At 53.9% G+C, this 16,760-nt stretch overlaps 8 protein-coding genes across 8 annotated transcripts; 5 read left to right on the top strand and 3 right to left on the bottom strand.

Annotated features, from left to right (window-relative positions):
• Positions 1 to 48: 48 nt before the first annotated feature.
• On the top strand, positions 49 to 1,652 carry EV422DRAFT_608427 (Ataxin-3; the record flags this gene model as incomplete). Its single annotated transcript, XM_053073835.1, has 8 exons — positions 49 to 81; positions 158 to 171; positions 286 to 385; positions 457 to 647; positions 717 to 791; positions 859 to 916; positions 994 to 1,247; positions 1,310 to 1,652. The coding sequence occupies 8 exons, from the start codon at positions 49 to 51 to the stop codon at positions 1,650 to 1,652; spliced, it is 1,068 nt and encodes a 355-aa protein (XP_052921279.1).
• A 540-nt stretch (positions 1,653 to 2,192) lies between these two features.
• EV422DRAFT_623534 (uncharacterized protein) lies at positions 2,193 to 3,890 on the bottom strand. The gene is made up of 4 exons (XM_053074227.1): positions 3,131 to 3,890; positions 2,905 to 3,050; positions 2,653 to 2,834; positions 2,193 to 2,583 (listed from the first exon to the last, which is right to left on the bottom strand). The coding sequence occupies exons 1-4, from the start codon at positions 3,462 to 3,464 to the stop codon at positions 2,409 to 2,411; spliced, it is 837 nt and encodes a 278-aa protein (XP_052921278.1). The 5' UTR covers positions 3,465 to 3,890; the 3' UTR covers positions 2,193 to 2,408.
• Positions 3,891 to 4,239: 349 nt separating this feature from the next.
• Positions 4,240 to 7,953, top strand: EV422DRAFT_608415 (tRNA synthetases class II (A)-domain-containing protein; the record flags this gene model as incomplete). Its single annotated transcript, XM_053073834.1, has 6 exons — positions 4,240 to 4,392; positions 4,458 to 4,842; positions 4,915 to 5,459; positions 5,544 to 6,518; positions 6,584 to 7,255; positions 7,346 to 7,953. The coding sequence occupies 6 exons, from the start codon at positions 4,240 to 4,242 to the stop codon at positions 7,520 to 7,522; spliced, it is 2,907 nt and encodes a 968-aa protein (XP_052921277.1). The 3' UTR covers positions 7,523 to 7,953.
• A 974-nt stretch (positions 7,954 to 8,927) lies between these two features.
• EV422DRAFT_623532 (NADP-dependent oxidoreductase domain-containing protein) lies at positions 8,928 to 10,249 on the top strand. Its single transcript, XM_053074226.1, has 2 exons — positions 8,928 to 9,362; positions 9,432 to 10,249. Exons 1-2 carry the CDS (start codon positions 9,060 to 9,062, stop codon positions 10,095 to 10,097), a joined length of 969 nt encoding a protein of 322 aa, XP_052921276.1. The 5' UTR covers positions 8,928 to 9,059; the 3' UTR covers positions 10,098 to 10,249.
• EV422DRAFT_295821 (uncharacterized protein) lies at positions 10,240 to 12,067 on the top strand. Its single transcript, XM_053066058.1, has 2 exons — positions 10,240 to 10,507; positions 10,624 to 12,067. The coding sequence occupies exons 1-2, from the start codon at positions 10,381 to 10,383 to the stop codon at positions 11,976 to 11,978; spliced, it is 1,482 nt and encodes a 493-aa protein (XP_052921275.1). The 5' UTR covers positions 10,240 to 10,380; the 3' UTR covers positions 11,979 to 12,067.
• Positions 12,068 to 12,355: 288 nt separating this feature from the next.
• On the bottom strand, positions 12,356 to 14,268 carry EV422DRAFT_295806 (transcriptional regulator of RNA polII, SAGA, subunit-domain-containing protein). Its single transcript, XM_053066057.1, has 6 exons — positions 13,912 to 14,268; positions 13,609 to 13,843; positions 13,177 to 13,496; positions 12,987 to 13,101; positions 12,760 to 12,914; positions 12,356 to 12,702 (listed from the first exon to the last, which is right to left on the bottom strand). The coding sequence occupies exons 1-6, from the start codon at positions 14,005 to 14,007 to the stop codon at positions 12,373 to 12,375; spliced, it is 1,251 nt and encodes a 416-aa protein (XP_052921274.1). The 5' UTR covers positions 14,008 to 14,268; the 3' UTR covers positions 12,356 to 12,372.
• Positions 14,105 to 15,642, top strand: EV422DRAFT_295726 (cyclophilin-like domain-containing protein). Its single transcript, XM_053066056.1, has 11 exons — positions 14,105 to 14,268; positions 14,336 to 14,357; positions 14,473 to 14,484; positions 14,564 to 14,648; positions 14,741 to 14,785; positions 14,848 to 14,858; positions 14,927 to 14,958; positions 15,034 to 15,126; positions 15,190 to 15,222; positions 15,287 to 15,415; positions 15,484 to 15,642. Exons 1-11 carry the CDS (start codon positions 14,248 to 14,250, stop codon positions 15,517 to 15,519), a joined length of 519 nt encoding a protein of 172 aa, XP_052921273.1. The 5' UTR covers positions 14,105 to 14,247; the 3' UTR covers positions 15,520 to 15,642.
• Positions 15,643 to 15,899: 257 nt separating this feature from the next.
• EV422DRAFT_489527 (uncharacterized protein) lies at positions 15,900 to 16,433 on the bottom strand (the record flags this gene model as incomplete). The annotated part of the gene is made up of 1 exon (XM_053067445.1): positions 15,900 to 16,433. A coding segment is annotated over one exon (534 nt), but the record flags the coding sequence as incomplete, so codon positions are not given.
• Between the last annotated feature and the right edge of the window lie 327 nt (positions 16,434 to 16,760).

The following is a 16,760-nucleotide window of genomic DNA, read 5'->3' as shown; positions in this document are numbered from 1 at the left end:
AACATTTCGCCAGGAGCACCCACCCACCCGTCAAGGTCGCCAGGAAGAATGGATCTGTTTCCTTTCATATTCCACGAGAAGGTAAGGTTCTGCCTTGGTCTGCCATGTCCACCGTACTTTTTCCGAACATTGAGTCAACCGCCTTGTCACTTTATAGCAAGAAGGCCAATTGTTAGTATCCGCCTTCTTCCTTTCGTTTTCCCTGGAGGCTTCGTCTGGTGGAGGAGAACGAACGGGGGGACGTGAACTGTTTTATTATAGGCTGCTGACGATCCCAATTTGCAGATGTGCCCAACATGCTTTGAACGCCCTACTCCAAGGCGCCTACTTCACAGCAGTGGATCTAGCAGATATCGGGCGGCAGCTAGATGAGGAGGAGCGGTCGGTACGTTCCAAAAACTCACCCTTGCCAACCCTCTCCAACCTCACCAATTACTCACATCACCCCACCCCTAGGCGATGGCAGAAGGCAACATAGGCGGCCACGAGACCGAAGAATACCGCAAATTCCTCGGCGAAGAGTCGTCCAACTATGATGACTCCGGGTTCTTCTCGGTGCAAGTCATCTCGCGCGCGTTGAAGGTGTGGGGGTTGGAGATTACGGCGTTTGGGTCCGAGCTTGCGGTGGGGGCTAGGGATGATCCGACGTGAGTGACGCTTTTGTTGGGGGGAGAGGGCTGTGCCTGGAGGGTGCTGATGATGTTGGGTTTGTGTAGGCAGGAACAGGCGTTTGTATGCAATCTGCAGGAGCATTGGTTCACGTTACGAAGGTTTGGAAACTCGCCTAAACGGTATGGGGTTGAGATGGGGATATCTAGCCGAGAGATGTCTGCCTACTGATAACATTCATGTGCGCAGGTGGTACAACCTCAACTCTGTTTTCGACGGCCCGGATTACGTTTCCGAGACCTATCTGGTAAGAAGCCCCTCCACATGCCCGTCCTTCCACTCCCTATCAACTTTGACCCACTCACGCTCCCTCCCTACCACCAGGGTCTCCTACTAGCCCAACTCCAAAACGAAGGCTACTCCATCTTCATCGTGAACGGCACCCTCGCACCCTCCGAAGCTGACATCTACGCGGAATCCAGCCCCGTGCCCGACCCCTCGCAGATCCCAAAGAAGCCGAGTTCCACCACACCGCGGAAAACGGCGAAGGGATGGCATCCGCCTGCCGAGTTGGGGGTTAGGGGGCAAGGCGTCGGTGGGTCAGCGGAGACGGAGGGTGGGGATGATGAATTGGCGAGGTATGTGTTGCATCGCTGGACAAGTCTTCTCCTTTGAAAGGTTGTTCTCATACCATCAACAGAGCAATAGCCCTCTCCCTCGGCACCGACTTCCCACCCCCTCCCCAACAACCCGCACAACCGTTCACACTCGAAACCGACTCGGAAGACGATGACCCGGACCTTCGCATCGCGCTACAACAAAGTCTCTCGGACGCCGGAAGCGACTCCAAATCCCTCCAGCAGGCGTTGGAGGCGAGTCGGAGGGAGGCGGGATTGGTTGGGACGGAGGGGTCGGTGCCGCCCGTGGAGAGTGAGAGGGAGAGGAAGAGGGACAGGGAGGTGTCGGAGCCGCCAGAACAGACGCAGGAGAGTTTGGACCCGGCAGAGTTGAGGAGAAGGAGGTTGGAGAGGTTTGGTGGATGAGGGGGATGAGGGTGTATCGACTGGGAAGAAATGGGTGCGGATGATGTAGAAAGAGTACCTATTTACGACGTTGACCGACGACGATTCAATCAATACATGTGTTCGTTGGCTCGCGAATATGACGCTGTGAGGAACGGCGTTGAAAAAGAGCGATTGGCAGAAAGAGCGATTCGCCCAAATCCGCAGAGCGGGCGAAGGGAAATTGAGTGAGTGGGGGTGGATCGAACAGCGGCGGCTAGCAGAGATTTGCAGGATGAATGGAAGAAAAGGAGCGCCGCGTCGAGCGAGAGCCATGAGCGATGGGCAGAATAGAGGAGAAAGTGGAGACATTGGTTGTGGAGCGCCGAGCGATGAGTGGAGTGGGGGAAGGAAAATCAGCTGAGGAGCGGCGGGCAACGGCCAGCGGAGGAGATAACGCCGCGCGGAACCAGAAAGATGAGAAAGAAACCCGCAGAACTCTCTGAGAAACTGCAAGTAAAAGAAGGGGGCACGCCCCCGGATTGACAGAACGATTCCCAGGAAAAGAAGTGCAGAGGCTGGCACAAGAAATGGCAGAAACTAACACGGTTCCCCTAATAACGGCGAGTGAAGCGGAACAGGTCAAATTTGAAATCTCACAAGGCCATGCCGACCGCTGAGAGTTGCAGAATACCATATTGTCGCATATTCACAAATCCCATCCTTCTATTGGGAATTCGCTATCCGCGCACATTATCGAGTTCCATTCCCCAACGCCCCACCACAACAGTACGCATCCTAAAACACAGCTAATAAAGCGAAAGCCGAGTAAAGCAGCCCGACCGGATACGCAACGAGTAGCCGCTGATCGGTCATGGACAACACCGCGGTGAACATCGTTGACGCGGCGTAGGTGCACCATGCGATGGAGAGGGAGCTGAAGACGAAGCCTATGAAGCCAATCGCGTGGCCGCTACAAACAAATCAAACAAGATTCAGTCCATGTGTCGTCTTTAATCCTCCAAGAATGACAGAGACATACCTCAACATCAAAAGCGTCGCACAAGAACTGAGTAGCACCATCGGCAGCAGACAGTATCCCAGCACGCTGGCGACCCTGTACCCGTCGATGCCGGATTCGCTCATGAGGTTGAGGATGACGTAGATGCAGCCCCAGCCGAGCATTGCGACGCCGTAGACGTAGCCGAATTGAGCTTTGCCGGACTAAAACCGGATCAGGGAATGAATATTAGGGGGGCGTGTGGGTATGAAAAGGTTGTTGGGCCACACGTACGAGTAGCAGTGACCCGGCGAACAGGAGGCAGAAGAGCACGGGGCCGGCTAGATCTGTGTCGTCCATGATGTGTTTGTCGACTGCACCGAGCGGATTCAGGACCGCCATGCCTTTCTTTTGGATGTGATCGAAATTCACTTCGATTTCTGTGATCAACCGGGAAATGTAGCACGTTCAGTTCCGCCATTCCTGATGTATGCCCCAGAAATGCGTGGTAGCCACCCACCTTCCAATAACGGCGGCTCATCCGCAAACCCGCCCGTCGTAAACGCCGCCCGTATCGACGCCCACGTCACCTCGCCCGTATGCTGATACGCGGCATAATTCCCCCCAGCCCCCGCCCCATACGAACTCGCCGCCGCAGCCCCACCCACCGCTCCTGTTGGATATGCCGAGAATTGGTGTGATGCGCCCCCGTATGCGTCGCCTACTGCTGCTGTGGAGGCCCCGCCGACGGCTTTGTCTGAGTAGGAGAACTGCTGGAATTCGAGGTTGGTGCTTGGCGGGTTGTAGTAGCCGCTGCTGTCGTTGGTTTGGAAGAGGACGTTGCCTTGTTGCATTGCGGGGGGTGGACGAATGACTATGTTACCGTGGTTGAGCTGTACACACTGATGAGGTTGAGTTGGCTGAGAATGGTGAAGCTTTTGGTTGACGTAGCGTCGAGAATTTCCCTCTGCGGTGGATGCTGTTTTCGACGTGTGTTGGATGCCCGTCGCGTGTGGATGGGATGACCAAAACTTGCCCAAGCGTTCCCGAGCGGAGAGACAGTCGATGGAAGCGTAAAGAGGATGAATAGTATGTGGCAGAAGCCTATGTGGTCTGAGTCCGTGTGGATACGTTTGTGATCTATGCTCTTGGGGAAGAGGGCGAAGAACTGTTTGGTGGAGGACGGCGCAAATGAGCCCCAGGGGAACATGAGAACACGCCTTGAGCCAACTCTGCGCATTTGGCTTGTGAGTCTGCTTGTGAGTAACCTGACGCGCTTGTCCTTGCTTGTCCTCCCGCCGATCAGAGCTGCCTCTGTTGCTCAAAATTCAGATAGCAACCGCTTTGCTTGCACTCGGTTTGCGGCGTAGGAGCTCCTCCACAGTCTGCTTTTGCACGGCTACCTATATAAGAGCATAGTCGTATCTCACAGTCACTCCGCAGTCAGTCAGTCAGTCGTGTATGCCTACCGTCGCTGGTTTTGTTAGGACCACCAACGCATTTCTTCGGCCCCAGCACAGCGTCGCTCCTCCCAAGGGTTTTCTGTTCCGCTCGCCCAAGTACCGCACGAAGCCGGCCTTCCTGCCCACCTACTTTCGTCCGAGAACCGTCTCTACCTCTTTTATCAACATGACTGCCTCTACAGAATGGCCCGTCAACCGGGTGCGTCAAACTTTCATTGACTACTTTCAGAAGCAGCACCAGCACGAATTCGTCCCATCATCTGCGGTCGTCCCCCACGATGACCCAACACTGCTGTTCGCCAACTCTGGAATGAACCAGGTATTTCCGACTGAACTTCAAACGGAGAGGTTATTATAGCGGACGAGTGACCGTCCTCTCTGCAGTTCAAACCAATTTTCCTCGGCACCGTCGATCGCACGTCTGATCTGGGCAAGCTGAAACGTGCCGCAAACACCCAAAAGTGTATTCGCGCCGGAGGAAAGCACAACGATCTGGAGGATGTCGGCAGGGACACCTACCACCACACATTCTTCGAAATGTTGGGCAACTGGTCTTTTGGCGACTACTTCAAGAAGGAGGCCATCGAAATGGCGTGGACATTATTGACCAAGGTCTACGGCCTGCCTACTGACCGTCTGTACGTTACGTACTTTGGAGGAGACGAAGGATTGAAGTTGCCGCCTGATGAGGAGGCAAAGAAGCTGTGGCTTGACATCGGCGTGGCGGAGGACCACATGTTGCCGGGAGACACCAAGGACAACTTCTGGGGTACGATACGATCAGCTTAGCAGAAATCGGGATCCAAAGTTGGGACGACGCTAACGTAACAATGCCTTGCAGAAATGGGAGACCAAGGACCTTGCGGGCCTTGCAGCGAGATTCACTTTGACAGAATTGGAGGCCGGAACGCCGCACATCTTGTCAACATGGACGACCCCGATGTCCTGGAGATCTGGAACTTGGTCTTCATGCAGTTCAACCGGGAAGCTGACCGGTCGCTCAGGCCCTTGCCCAACAAGCACATCGACACTGGCATGGGATTGGAACGTCTCGTCTCTGTTCTTCAAGACAAGCGCTCAAACTACGACACGGACGCCTTCACGGGAATTTTCGCCGCCATCCAGAAGCTCACCGGCGCTCGTCCGTACGCTGGAAAGCTCGGCGCCGAGGACGCGGATGGGATAGATACGGCGTACCGAGTTGTTGCCGATCACATCCGCACATTGACATTTGCCATTAGCGATGGTGGTATTCCGTCCAACGAGGGTCGTGGGTACGTTTTACGGCGAATCATCCGTCGTGCTGCTCGTTACGTCCGTAGCAAGTTCAACACTCCGATGGACGGCTTCTTTTCGCGACTCGTTGACATCGTGGTTGCTGAGATGGTAAGTTACATGCATGCAGCTTTTTGGGGTAAGTTCCAAGTCAACAAAGGTGATCCCAAATACTTAACCGACATCTGCTTATAGGGTGAAGCGTTCCCTGAGATCACCAGGCGCATAGACACGCTGAAGGAGATTCTGGACGAAGAAGAGCGCAGTTTCGCCAAAACCCTCGACAGGGGCGAGAAGCTCTTCAACGAGTTCCTCACCAAGGCCAAAGCCGACAAGAGCACCGTTCTGGCTGGCGCAGATGTGTGGAGGCTGTACGACACATACGGGTTCCCCGTCGATCTTACCCGTTTAATGGCCGAGGAAAGCGCGCTGTCGATCGACGAGAGCGGGTTCGAGAGCGCCCAGGCTTTGGCTAAAGAGCGTTCGAAGGCTACAAAGTCGAAGAACAAGGGCGACACGGTTGCTTTGGACGTCCATGACTTGGGCGCATTGGAGAAGAACACCAAGGTGCCGACGACGGACGACTCGTACAAGTACGGCACGGACGACATCAACGCTACCGTAAAAGCGATCTACGCGGACGGGTCGTTCGTCGACTCGGTATCCTCGGAATCCCACCACGGGCGTTTCGGCGTCCTTCTCGACAAGACCAACTTCTATGCCGAGCAAGGTGGTCAGCAATACGACACGGGATCCCTCACCATCGACGGGAAGGTCGAATTCGCCGTCGAAGACGTCCAGGTGTTTGGAGGCTACGTCCTCCACATTGGGTACCTCAAGTACGGCCAGCTCAGCCTCGAGGACGAGCTTCTGTGCTCTTACGACGAGCTGAGGAGGTGGCCGATCAGGAACAACCACACCGCCACGCACATTCTTAACTATGCCCTCCGGGACGTGTTGGGGGATGTGGTCGACCAGAAGGGATCCCTCGTCTCGCCGGAGAAGCTGCGGTTCGATTTCTCGGCCAAGGCTGCGCCGACTGTCGAGCAGCTGCAGAGGATTGAGGAGATTTGCAATGAGTTTGTGAAGAAAAATTTAAAGATGTACTCCAAGGAGGTGGATCTGCATCTCGCAAAGGCTATCAACGGACTGCGTGCCGTTTTCGGAGAGGTGAGTAACATACGCGCCACCTTTTTCATGTTAACTTCATGATGCTGATCCCTTTTCCCCATCAGCGCTACCCCGACCCCGTCCGCGTCGTGTCCATCGGTCACTCCATCGACGAACTGGTCACCGACCCGTCGAACCCCAAATGGCACCAAACCTCCATCGAATTCTGCGGCGGCACGCACGTCAAGCAAACCGGCGATATCAAGCAAATCGCCCTCCTCGAAGAATCCACCATCTCCAAAGGCGTCCGTCGCGTCGTCGCCGTCACGGGCGAAGACGCACACGAAGTCAACCGTCAGGCCGATGAGGTCGAGAAACGGTTGAATGGGTTGAAGGAGTTGGGGAACTCTGCTGCTTCGTCCCCTGGTACGGGTACCACCATGACACAACTCGAAGCCGCCCTCAAAGTGATGGCCAAACAACTCGACGAAACCACCCTCCCCATCCTCCGCAAGCACGCCCTGCGACAAGACTTCAACACGATCAAAAAGGCCTTCGATGACGCGGACAAGGCGCGGAAAGCCCGCGAGATGAAGGAGGCTGCTGAGCGGGTTAAGACGTACTTCACCCAACACGCCGATGCACCGTTTTTGGTTGAGGTCCTGCCGTATGGGGGCAATGGAAAGGCCCTCGCGAAGGCGATTGAGACGGTCAAGGGGTTGCAGAATAAGGCTGCGTTGTTGATTACTGTGGATAGTGAGGCAGGGAAGGTTAACCATTCTTGTGTTGTGCCGAAGGTATGTTTCTTACGGTTCTGTAGGGTTTCCGCATACATGGTGGTATGATTACTGATGATTTGATTTTTTTTCGGCTTTTGTTTTTGACAGGACTTTGTCGCCAAAGGCCTGAAAGCAACCGACTGGGCCGCCGTCGTCTCGGGTAAAGTCGGCGGACGCAACGGCGGGAAGGACGAGGCTGCCGCGGGTGCCGGAACCGAGCTCGCGAACGTTGATGAGGCTGTTCGATTGGCGGCTGAGTTTGCGAGGTTGAAGTTGGGGGCTTGATCGATCGAGACATACGTCTTTTTTATTTTCGGGACCGTCATTTTGGCGAAGGGTGGATTTCCTTTTCTCTCTGCGCGATGAGTGTTTTCATTTTTTTTTTTCGTAGGCCCCATATATTTAGAATTGTGTTTCTTTTTCTTATTTCCAACATGCTTCTCATCTTTGTGCACATTTTGTTCAACCTTTCTTTGATCGTGGATGTCCCAAACCATGTTTATGTAGCTGAGGAGCCAGGATGTTTCCGGGAAACGTTAACTTGCAACTCCTTACGCATCTCTAGCCCCTTTTTGCAACAGAGCAGATTCGAGGCGCCGACTGATATGGTCGATACTCATCCACCCGTTTCTCTTGTCCAGTCCCATGGGCCGCGCTGGTCGTAAGCCCAGCTTTACGCCGTTCCAAAAGGACGCCAACAGATATTCAATGCTTTCTTTCCATCTCCCTTCCGTCCTTTCCCTTCTGCGGTATTGCTCTCCTCGCCCTCATCTCTTCCCTCCGTGTCTCTCTTCTTCTCTCCTTCGCCTCAGGTGCGAGAGGCGATACCAGGACATTAAATTAGCGACCTGTTCAGTGTCCTGGCCGATAATCCTTCTCTGACCTTTTGTTGGAAGAGCGGTGACACGTCAGTGAAGGCCGGTAGGCGAAGTTGGATTCACGCGTCGCAGTCTGTGATCACGTAAGCGGCTTGGAAGTTCCAAGCGCAATTCCGAGAGCCCAAAGTCGGCTCGTCGGCGACAGCAGTAATGACAGCGGCACCCACCACCGTCCCTTCCGCCGCACACCCGCAAAGGATGCAGCGGTGGGGACGGCGGCGGGGTATGGCCCCATAGCGGGGACGGTGGTGCTAGCGGGTTGAACGACGAGCTGAACAACCCGTGTAAACTCCTGTGCACCTCTTCAACGCGTCGGCGAGATTCGAAATAACTTGACAGGACGTTGACAGCAAAATGACGGGATTGCCTAAAACAGCACCTTCGCCTCCATTTCCAGGATATATGAGCTTAACCAGTACCTGAGTTTGAATCTCCAGACTCACGGCCCGCAACTCGACACCGTAGTAAATGCCAGAGACCAGCAGGCCTCAACTATGGCGATCTACCAAATGAGAAGTACCTGCGGGGCATAGTATTTGGATCGTTACCTGAACTTATGATTCCTTAACGCCCTCGTTCCTTCCTTCAACTTCCTTGTAAGATCCACGAGGATTCTACGCCGGCGCAACGACACTAGCCTCATACATACCTCAACTGTCCATACATATACCTTCTCCGGCACTCGTAGTTGGGAGGGGTCATGTGACATGGAGTGACAGATTGCGCAACATTTGGATTAATCATCACGTCCGACGGAGTTCCGACTTCCACGTGTAAATTGTTCTGCAGAGGCTGCACTGTGCAACCTGCTCGCACACTCCATCTCGATGCACGAGAAAAGCCTATATAAGAGGAGGTGAACTCTCCCCTCCCTCGCCCGCAACCCACAAACCTAGGTCGTTGATTGAGTCAAACTACGGCACTCTAATCCTAGTCCCATCACCATGGTAAAGATCGTTTATGGAGGAGCCGCCTTCTGGGGAACCAGCGCCTTCAACGGCCCCGACTCTATCACCACCGTCGCTGAAGTCGTAGAGGTCCTGGACGCTCTTGAAGAGTTGGGAGTCAAGAACATCGATACTGCGGAAATATACGGAAAAAGTGAGGAGCTTCTCGGCGAGGCCGGCGCCGCCAAACGGTTCGTGATCGATACCAAAATCGGCGCGGGATTCAAGCCTGAGCCCGCCACCAAGGATGGCGTAATCCAGGCGGGGAAGGAGAGCTTGAAGAAGCTGAAGACTGAGCAGGTTGGTGATGAGATGATGATCTTCCCGTCCCGCCCGCTCCAAACTTGACTGACACCTCTTCTCTCCCAGGTTGATATCTACTACATTCACGCCCCCGAGCGCCGCGTTCCCCTTGAGGAAACCCTCGCCGGCATCGACACCCTTCACAAAGCCGACGTTTTCAAGCGTTTCGGCCTCTCCAACTTCCTCCCCTCCGAAGTCGAAGATGTTGTTCGCATCGCAAAAGAGCACAACTTTGTCGCCCCAACAGTCTACCAAGGGAGCTACTCTGCTATCGCGCGAAGACAAGAAAGCGAACTCTTCCCTATCCTCCGCAAACATAACATCGCCTTTTACGCATATTCCCCCGTCTCCGGCGGATTCCTCACCAAATCCCCGCAGCAGATCCTGGAGGCAAGCACAGGAAGATGGGACCCAACCTCCGGTGTGGGAAAGCAGTACCATGCACTCTACAACAAGCCCAGCCTGATCAAAGCTTTACAAATCTGGGACGAGCTTTCCAACTCCACCGGCATCCCCAAAGCGGAGCTCGCGTACCGCTGGGTGGCTCACAACTCGGCCTTGAGGGAGGATAAGGGCGACGCGATTATCGTCGGAGCGAGCAAGCTGACCCAGTTGAGGGAGACAGTGGCGGCGCTGAAGAAGGGTCCGTTGAGCAAGGAGGTCGTGGAGAAGGTGGATGAGATTTGGGCGCTGGCCGAGAAGGAAAGTCCGTTGGACAATTTCAACAAGTGAAGGGGTTTCTTTGGTTCTTTCCTTTCGCTCCATCCGTGTGACCTAATACTCATGTCTGCACATGCTACTGATGTAAATACATGCCTTTAACATACATAGTTTTGATTCATCATTATGATGGTGTTGGTGCACGCTGGAATGGTTGTTGAAAAGGGCCCATGCTTCGACCGATATTGCACGCGTCCGATATTTGCGTCCTCCCCCAGATCCTTCCAGATCCACACTCCAAACTGCCCTTTCCCACGCACTTCCGCCCCCAAGAACAACACTAACCAGAACTACAATGGGCAACCGTCCACCTCTCCTCGATATCACCGCCCTGCCACACAAAGGCCGCAGCTTCCTTCTGAACGAAGATGTCAGCGCGGGCGACGTAGTGTTGAGAACGAAACCTTATGCTGCGATTCCCGGTATGTGCACAGTCATTCTATCACGATCGCGGCGGGGTGTCTTGGGTCATAATCATAGATGTGGTTACGTTGGGAGATTTAGCTGACTTTGACGGGGGATATCCTCTTATTTGCAGACTGCGGCTCCAGAACGTTCGTCTGCGCGCATTGTCTGAAACCGCCAAAGATCACGCATCAAGAGCAGTCACATTCCGCTTCGCCTGAACGAGAACGGCAACCGCTGCCGGTCAGCTGTGTTACTTGTTGCGTAGCATCCTATTGTACGTCTACCTGCGCCGACCGGGACTTTCTGAAATTCCATCGGTTCGAATGCGCGTTTTTGGCGGAGTTGGGGGCGACGACGAAGAATGACGATGACGGCGCATTGACGGAGTATGAGAGGGATTACCTGTGGCTGCTTGTGAGGGTGCTCATTGGAAGGGCGTGGGAGGTGAAGGGTGAGGAGCATGATGTGAAAGATGATACATCTGCGAGGGAAGCGGAGGAGACGATGCGGTTTGAGGATGTCTGGGCGCTCTGTTCCAACGCGTCGTCGTTCTCCGCCGAGGCGGTCAAGAGGTTTCATGTCGTTGCCGGACATTTGTTGCACTTTGTGCAGGGGCATCTGCTACCAGGATTTAAATTCCCATCGGATGTCGAGGACTCGTTATTGTGGGCGCCTGAAACGCAAGATGTGCCGAACCCAAAATCACCGCCGCCAAATGCGGCCGCTTCGAATTCACCGCAACACTCGGCGCTGTACAAGTCGCTACTCACGCTCATCTGCAAAGAAGAATGCAACTCCTTCGGGCTCTACACATTCGCATATCAGGGTCCCACCGTTCCCCGGCAGGGTTACGCGTTGGCGCTGTACCCCAGAGCTGTGTTCTTCAACCACTCGTGCTTGCCGAATGTCGGACATATCACAAACACTTGCTTGGAGTCGAGTGCGGGGACGGTCAAAGCATCCGGAGGGCAGGAGAAAATGGTGGATTATACTGAGTTGATATTCTACGCTACGCGAGACATCAAGCGCGGAGATGAGGCGGTGATTTCGTACATTGAGCTGGACGAGGCTGATACTGATGCCGCTGGGGATGGAGAGGGACGGTCGGCAGTGGAGAGACGACGCATGGCGCTCAACGACATGTTTTTCTTCAAGTGTGCATGTGTGCGATGCGAATTCGAAGCGGATGCCACGACGCCTCCGCGGACGCTGACCGATCTCAGCGCGTTGCTGTGCCGCAAGGATGGCTGCCGGGGCCGATTCATGCCATCCGCTCTAGCCGGCTCTCATGAACCTGAGCCAGCCACGGAGGGAACAAAAGGAGGATTGACAAAAGCATCGCCGGCGATAACCGAAGACCCTTCCCCAGCTCGTACTGACAGCGCCAAAGACCTGCGCCTAAAAACAGCACATGCACGGAAACATGGACCTAGCAGACAAACATGGACATGTGAAGCATGCGGACGAATACGCCAGAACGCGTGATATATTGTATTGTCGTTTTAGGGAAGGGGGATTGTGCAACGACAGTCCAACGTCGTCTTCGAGTAGAAAACGGGGCAGTTGTTGGACGAAAATGTGTGGTGTAGCGGAGATGCCTGTAACTGTCAATCTGAGCGACTATGTACATAATTGTAGGGGCGGGTAGCTGTTTCGCGGACAAATGACCCATTTCTGTGACGACTCCAATCACCCAAAATGTGTTTTGTCCACTTGCCCGCGCCATGGGGGGGCGAAGAGGTGTTGCCCTCAAAAGGGAACCAAAATTGTAGGGGCCCTCGTGCACTGCAGTGCGTCCATAATGATATGCTTCAGGTGTCCCATGTGGCACGCATTGGCGTCATGAGGGTGAATGCGCACTCGTCGGGATCGGGAGCACTCACGGCGCGACCCATTCACCGTGTGCGGCCCGACTGATATCCCCGACCTTCTCCTCAATCGTTCCCTCAAACTCGTCCATCATCGCCGTTGCTTCCTCCAATAGCGGTATCGATCGTGCGAATACCGAGGGCCGTAAGCGCGATGTGAACAGAACATGTGATAACGGTATATATGTGGGCGGCCGGTCGTCGTCTGCTGGGAGCAGCGGCGCCGCATTCACTGATGATGTTGAAGACTCGCCCTTTGGACTTGTGGATGATGCGGAACTTGAAGAAGGGCTGGAGAGGGTTGTGCGGAGGATGGTGGATAGTTGGTTCATGATAAACGTCTGGCAAGAGGCATTAGAGAATCTTATCCGGATGCAAGAACCCGGCGTACCACATACCCGTAACGCGCCATCGATGAGCTTGACGCAGTCATCTGACTCGATGCCCTCTGCCAGGCCCTCGATCTTGGCACCCAAAGTCATAAGCTCGCGTAGGTTGTCGAATGTAGGTAATGATCCCTGATCTTGACATAATGGCGGGAATTGCGATGGTTCTGAAGTGGAAAGACGGGGAGGCGTCAGTTTGAAACGTGTGGGCAGCAAGTAAGGCCGCGCATTCTGCGTACCTGATGGAATTGCGGCAGGGTTGGGTATCGTTTCATGTAATGGCAACTCTACTTCCTTGGGGTATCGCGTCGGGAGTGGGACAGTCTTTGGGTCGCTGATCATGTTTGTGTTCTTCTGTAATACCGTGCAAACACTGTGAGCAGACTCGATACTGAACAAACCGCGGCAGCCGACATTTGGTTCCCTTACCGGTACCAAGTTCTTAATCCGTTGCCTCTCGGAAATCCCGAACGACATGACTTCCCTCCGCCGCACTTTGGTCTTCCAATCCGGTATCGTCATGTCATCCGCCGCTTTCCGTTTCCGCGTCACCCAGTACTCCGGCCATGCATCTGGATCGGGCGCAGATGCATACTTGGGTAGTTGCACTGCCGACTCTCGTTTTAGTTTCACGGTTGATGGATCCGGTGGCACGTAGAACTCTTTATGTGGATGGACGTCGGTGGGTATTGGGGTGGCCCGGTATACGTTGAAGAGGATGGCCATTATCAGTCGGTTATGCAGTAATACTGTGGATGGATGATGTGCTGTCAGTTATCAATCGGTGACGGATGAACGAAATCGAAGGCATCCACCGATGTGTCCTTCCGCCCCAATTTCTCATGGTCCGCCCATCCATACCTTTATGTTTATTCAAAATCTCCCTAGCCACCACATCAAACTCTGCTCTATTGCACTTCCCCGCGACAAAATCCTTCAGCTTCGTCCAATACTCGTCCCCACGCTCTCCCAAAGCCACAGCCAGCTGCTTCTTCAACGCAATCGTGTCAATGCGCTTGGGTTTTGTCTCCTCCTCCTTCCCATTCTGCTGTGGTTGCTCCATATCCTCTATTCGCTGCGTGGCTTTCTCGGGATTCTTTCGTTTTTATCGAAGCACACTCAGTCTTTATGAATGCATCGTAACGAAAAGCCACACTATCTCACCACAGCTGTGTCGATTTTGAGGTCCTGGTGTCCGTTGATATGGACCTCTGCCACCTGTGCCGGAGCCATTTGCGACGAGCGAGGCGTTCCTATCATAGCCCAGAATGACGAGTTGAAGCCACCTGGCTGTAAGTCCGGCACGTCGACTGGAATAAGCTTGTTCAATGTTGCTCGTGGGTTCACCTCCGAATGGGAAATGCATCATGTCGCGTACATACAACATTTGACATTTCGGTCACATTTCCTGGAGTTACGCTGGGCTCCGACGACGATTGCACTTACACACCTGCCCCTACTGTGTGCACTGTGGACTAGGCTTATACTGATTTACCTACAATGTCTCGCGAAAACCCCATAGTAAGTCTGTTCGGTCGGTCTTTTTCTCGTTGGGACAGCTTATTGATCTTGGTATGCAACCTTGCAGGTGTTCTTCGACGTTACAATTGGTGCGTAACACTGCAGTGCCGGGGGGTTGGGGGAGGGGGATGGTTCTATTAGCAGCATCTAGGTTTGGACTTCTGACTCAGGGTTTCTGACACTGCCCCTCTCATGTCAATGCAGGTGGTCAACCAGGTGCGTGGAAAGGGAGGGCAAAGTTGGACCACACCGCAATGGGCGTGACTGACGACTCTTCGATACGATTACCTTCTAGTTGGGCGTCTGAAGATGGAGCTTTTCAAAGACGTGGTCCCACGGACGGCAGAGAACTTCCGGCAACTGTGTACCGGGGAATACAAGTAAGAGGCTCCCGACTCCGACCATGGGAGCGGGGAAGTTGTTGCGATTGTTGTTTAGGGATCGCGACGGCTGACGGAATGCGTTCTTATAGGAAGAACGGGGTACCTCAGGGCTACAAAGGATGTCACTTTCATCGGTAAGAGATAGCTGATGTACTCTGTCGAGATCTTGAGACACCTAACCGAGTCCATCTCGCAGGATCATCAAAGGTAAAGAGAGGGAAAACGGAAGTGCACTTGATGCAGATGGCGGCGACTGATGCTTTGCCATGAATCAGACTTCATGGCGCAAGGGGGAGACTTCTTGAAGGTGAGATATCCCCAATGCCGTAAAACCGAGTCGCGGTTTGTGGTGAATATCCAATGCTAAGTCATATCCGAGTAGGGTGATGGAAGCGGCTCTTTGAGCATATACGGTGACAAGTTCGAGGATGAGAACTTTACGTTAAAGCACAGTGGACCAGGACTCCTGTCGATGGTATCATTTCAGATCGCATTCTTCCTCGGATGGCGCGCATTCGACTGACGACTTGGTTTGCAGGCAAACAGCGGACCAAATACCAACGGATCGCAGGTGGGGATGTTTGACCACACCGGTTACCTTTGTTACCTTCGAACTAACCTACAACTGGCTCCAGTTTTTCATAACATGCGCCAAGTGCGACTTCTTGGACGGAAAACACGTCGTGTTTGGGCGGCTGGTTGATGGGCTTCTGACATTGCGGAAGATCGAAAACGTGCCAACCGGGCCCCAAAACCGACCGAAGGTAAGCTGCTAGTTTAACAAATTTCCAACTTCCGATCGTCGCCCTCATGTTTTTCCGCACGTGCTTAGTTGCCTGTGATTATTGCCGAATGCGGTGAAATGTGACAACTGGAAAACTATGGTACATATGTAGAGTGGGTGGCGCGCAGGCGCGGGCCTGTCGTTCAACTAGTTCTGCCATTTCGGGTGGCGGGAAGGCGCGGTTCCTGACAAGGTCCGAAAGGAGAAGTGGATGTTCACGAGGCGGGGCATAATCCACGTCGTCTACAGCAATCTCGGCGTGTGGTTGCCCCGTACTTCCGGCAATAACTTATATGCAGTCGTAAATAGTGTGATACAGAGAGGGATCTTCAATACGGCGTGACTCTGCTTATAATCAATAGTATGACGCTCCCAATTTCGGGAGGGATCGAGTCCGTTTGCCCATCAATACTCCATGAGCTTCCCCATCCCCCAAAATCGACCTTGTCCACGATCCGGGCGGTCAGGCCCCATTTGTCCAACAGGTGTTGTATCGTTCGTCGCGAGCTACGCTCTTGGTACGCCGTGATGAACTCAGCAGTGCTCAGACTGTGCATCAGAATGTAGGCAACTGTCGCCAGGAGATCGTCGAAGCTTGCTGGTTCGTAAAACACGTCTGCACCGATTATGAAGTCGAATGAATGTTCTGATCTTGGGCTCTCCTCTTCCAAGATACTGTCCATGACACTATTGGCCATTGTGCTTGCCGGCGCAGGCGGCAAGGGAGGAAATACACCCCAAGGCACCCCTTGGACGTCACATACTCCATCCAGTCCATTCATAGTTACTGCCACGTTTGCGTTATCCAACACATGTGCAAATATCGGCGCATCGGTCAAAAGGACCTGCGCTGCCCCAACTTTGGCAGCAAGTAAGCCAGGCAGTCCTGTCCCACATCCAAGCTCAATGACCCTGGTACCAGCGAAACGATGCCGGCAGTGATGGATGTAAGCTGCGAGGACTAACGCCGAGGGCCAGATATAGCTCCCGTAGTCGGCGTCAAGGAGTTGGCGGACTCTGACGGTTGTGGTTTGACAAGGAACTTCGTGTTCATCGTGGAAGGTGACGTTCTTCACACTGAACTCCGGGGTCCAGATGTGAGTTGTGAGCACGTTCGAGAGGGTAACGCCCACCTCTGTTTTGTCGAGTGCGTTCTGGGTTACGGCCTTCCCATCGGCTTCACTGTCGCTGTCGGAGCTTCCGTAGTCTAGCGGTACCAGTGACATGGGACATTGTTCGGTTGAGCTCTTTGAGCTCCCTCTGGTCGGGAAGACTCGGTTCCTTCACGGTGTCCCGAGTTCTCAATGCTATCAGATCTGCAAGTT

Source organism: Fimicolochytrium jonesii (assembly GCF_025526975.1).
Source record: "Fimicolochytrium jonesii strain JEL569 chromosome Unknown EV422scaffold_38, whole genome shotgun sequence".
NCBI lineage: Eukaryota > Fungi > Chytridiomycota > Chytridiomycetes > Spizellomycetales > Powellomycetaceae > Fimicolochytrium > Fimicolochytrium jonesii.
This window is presented reverse-complemented; position numbering and strand designations above follow the sequence as displayed.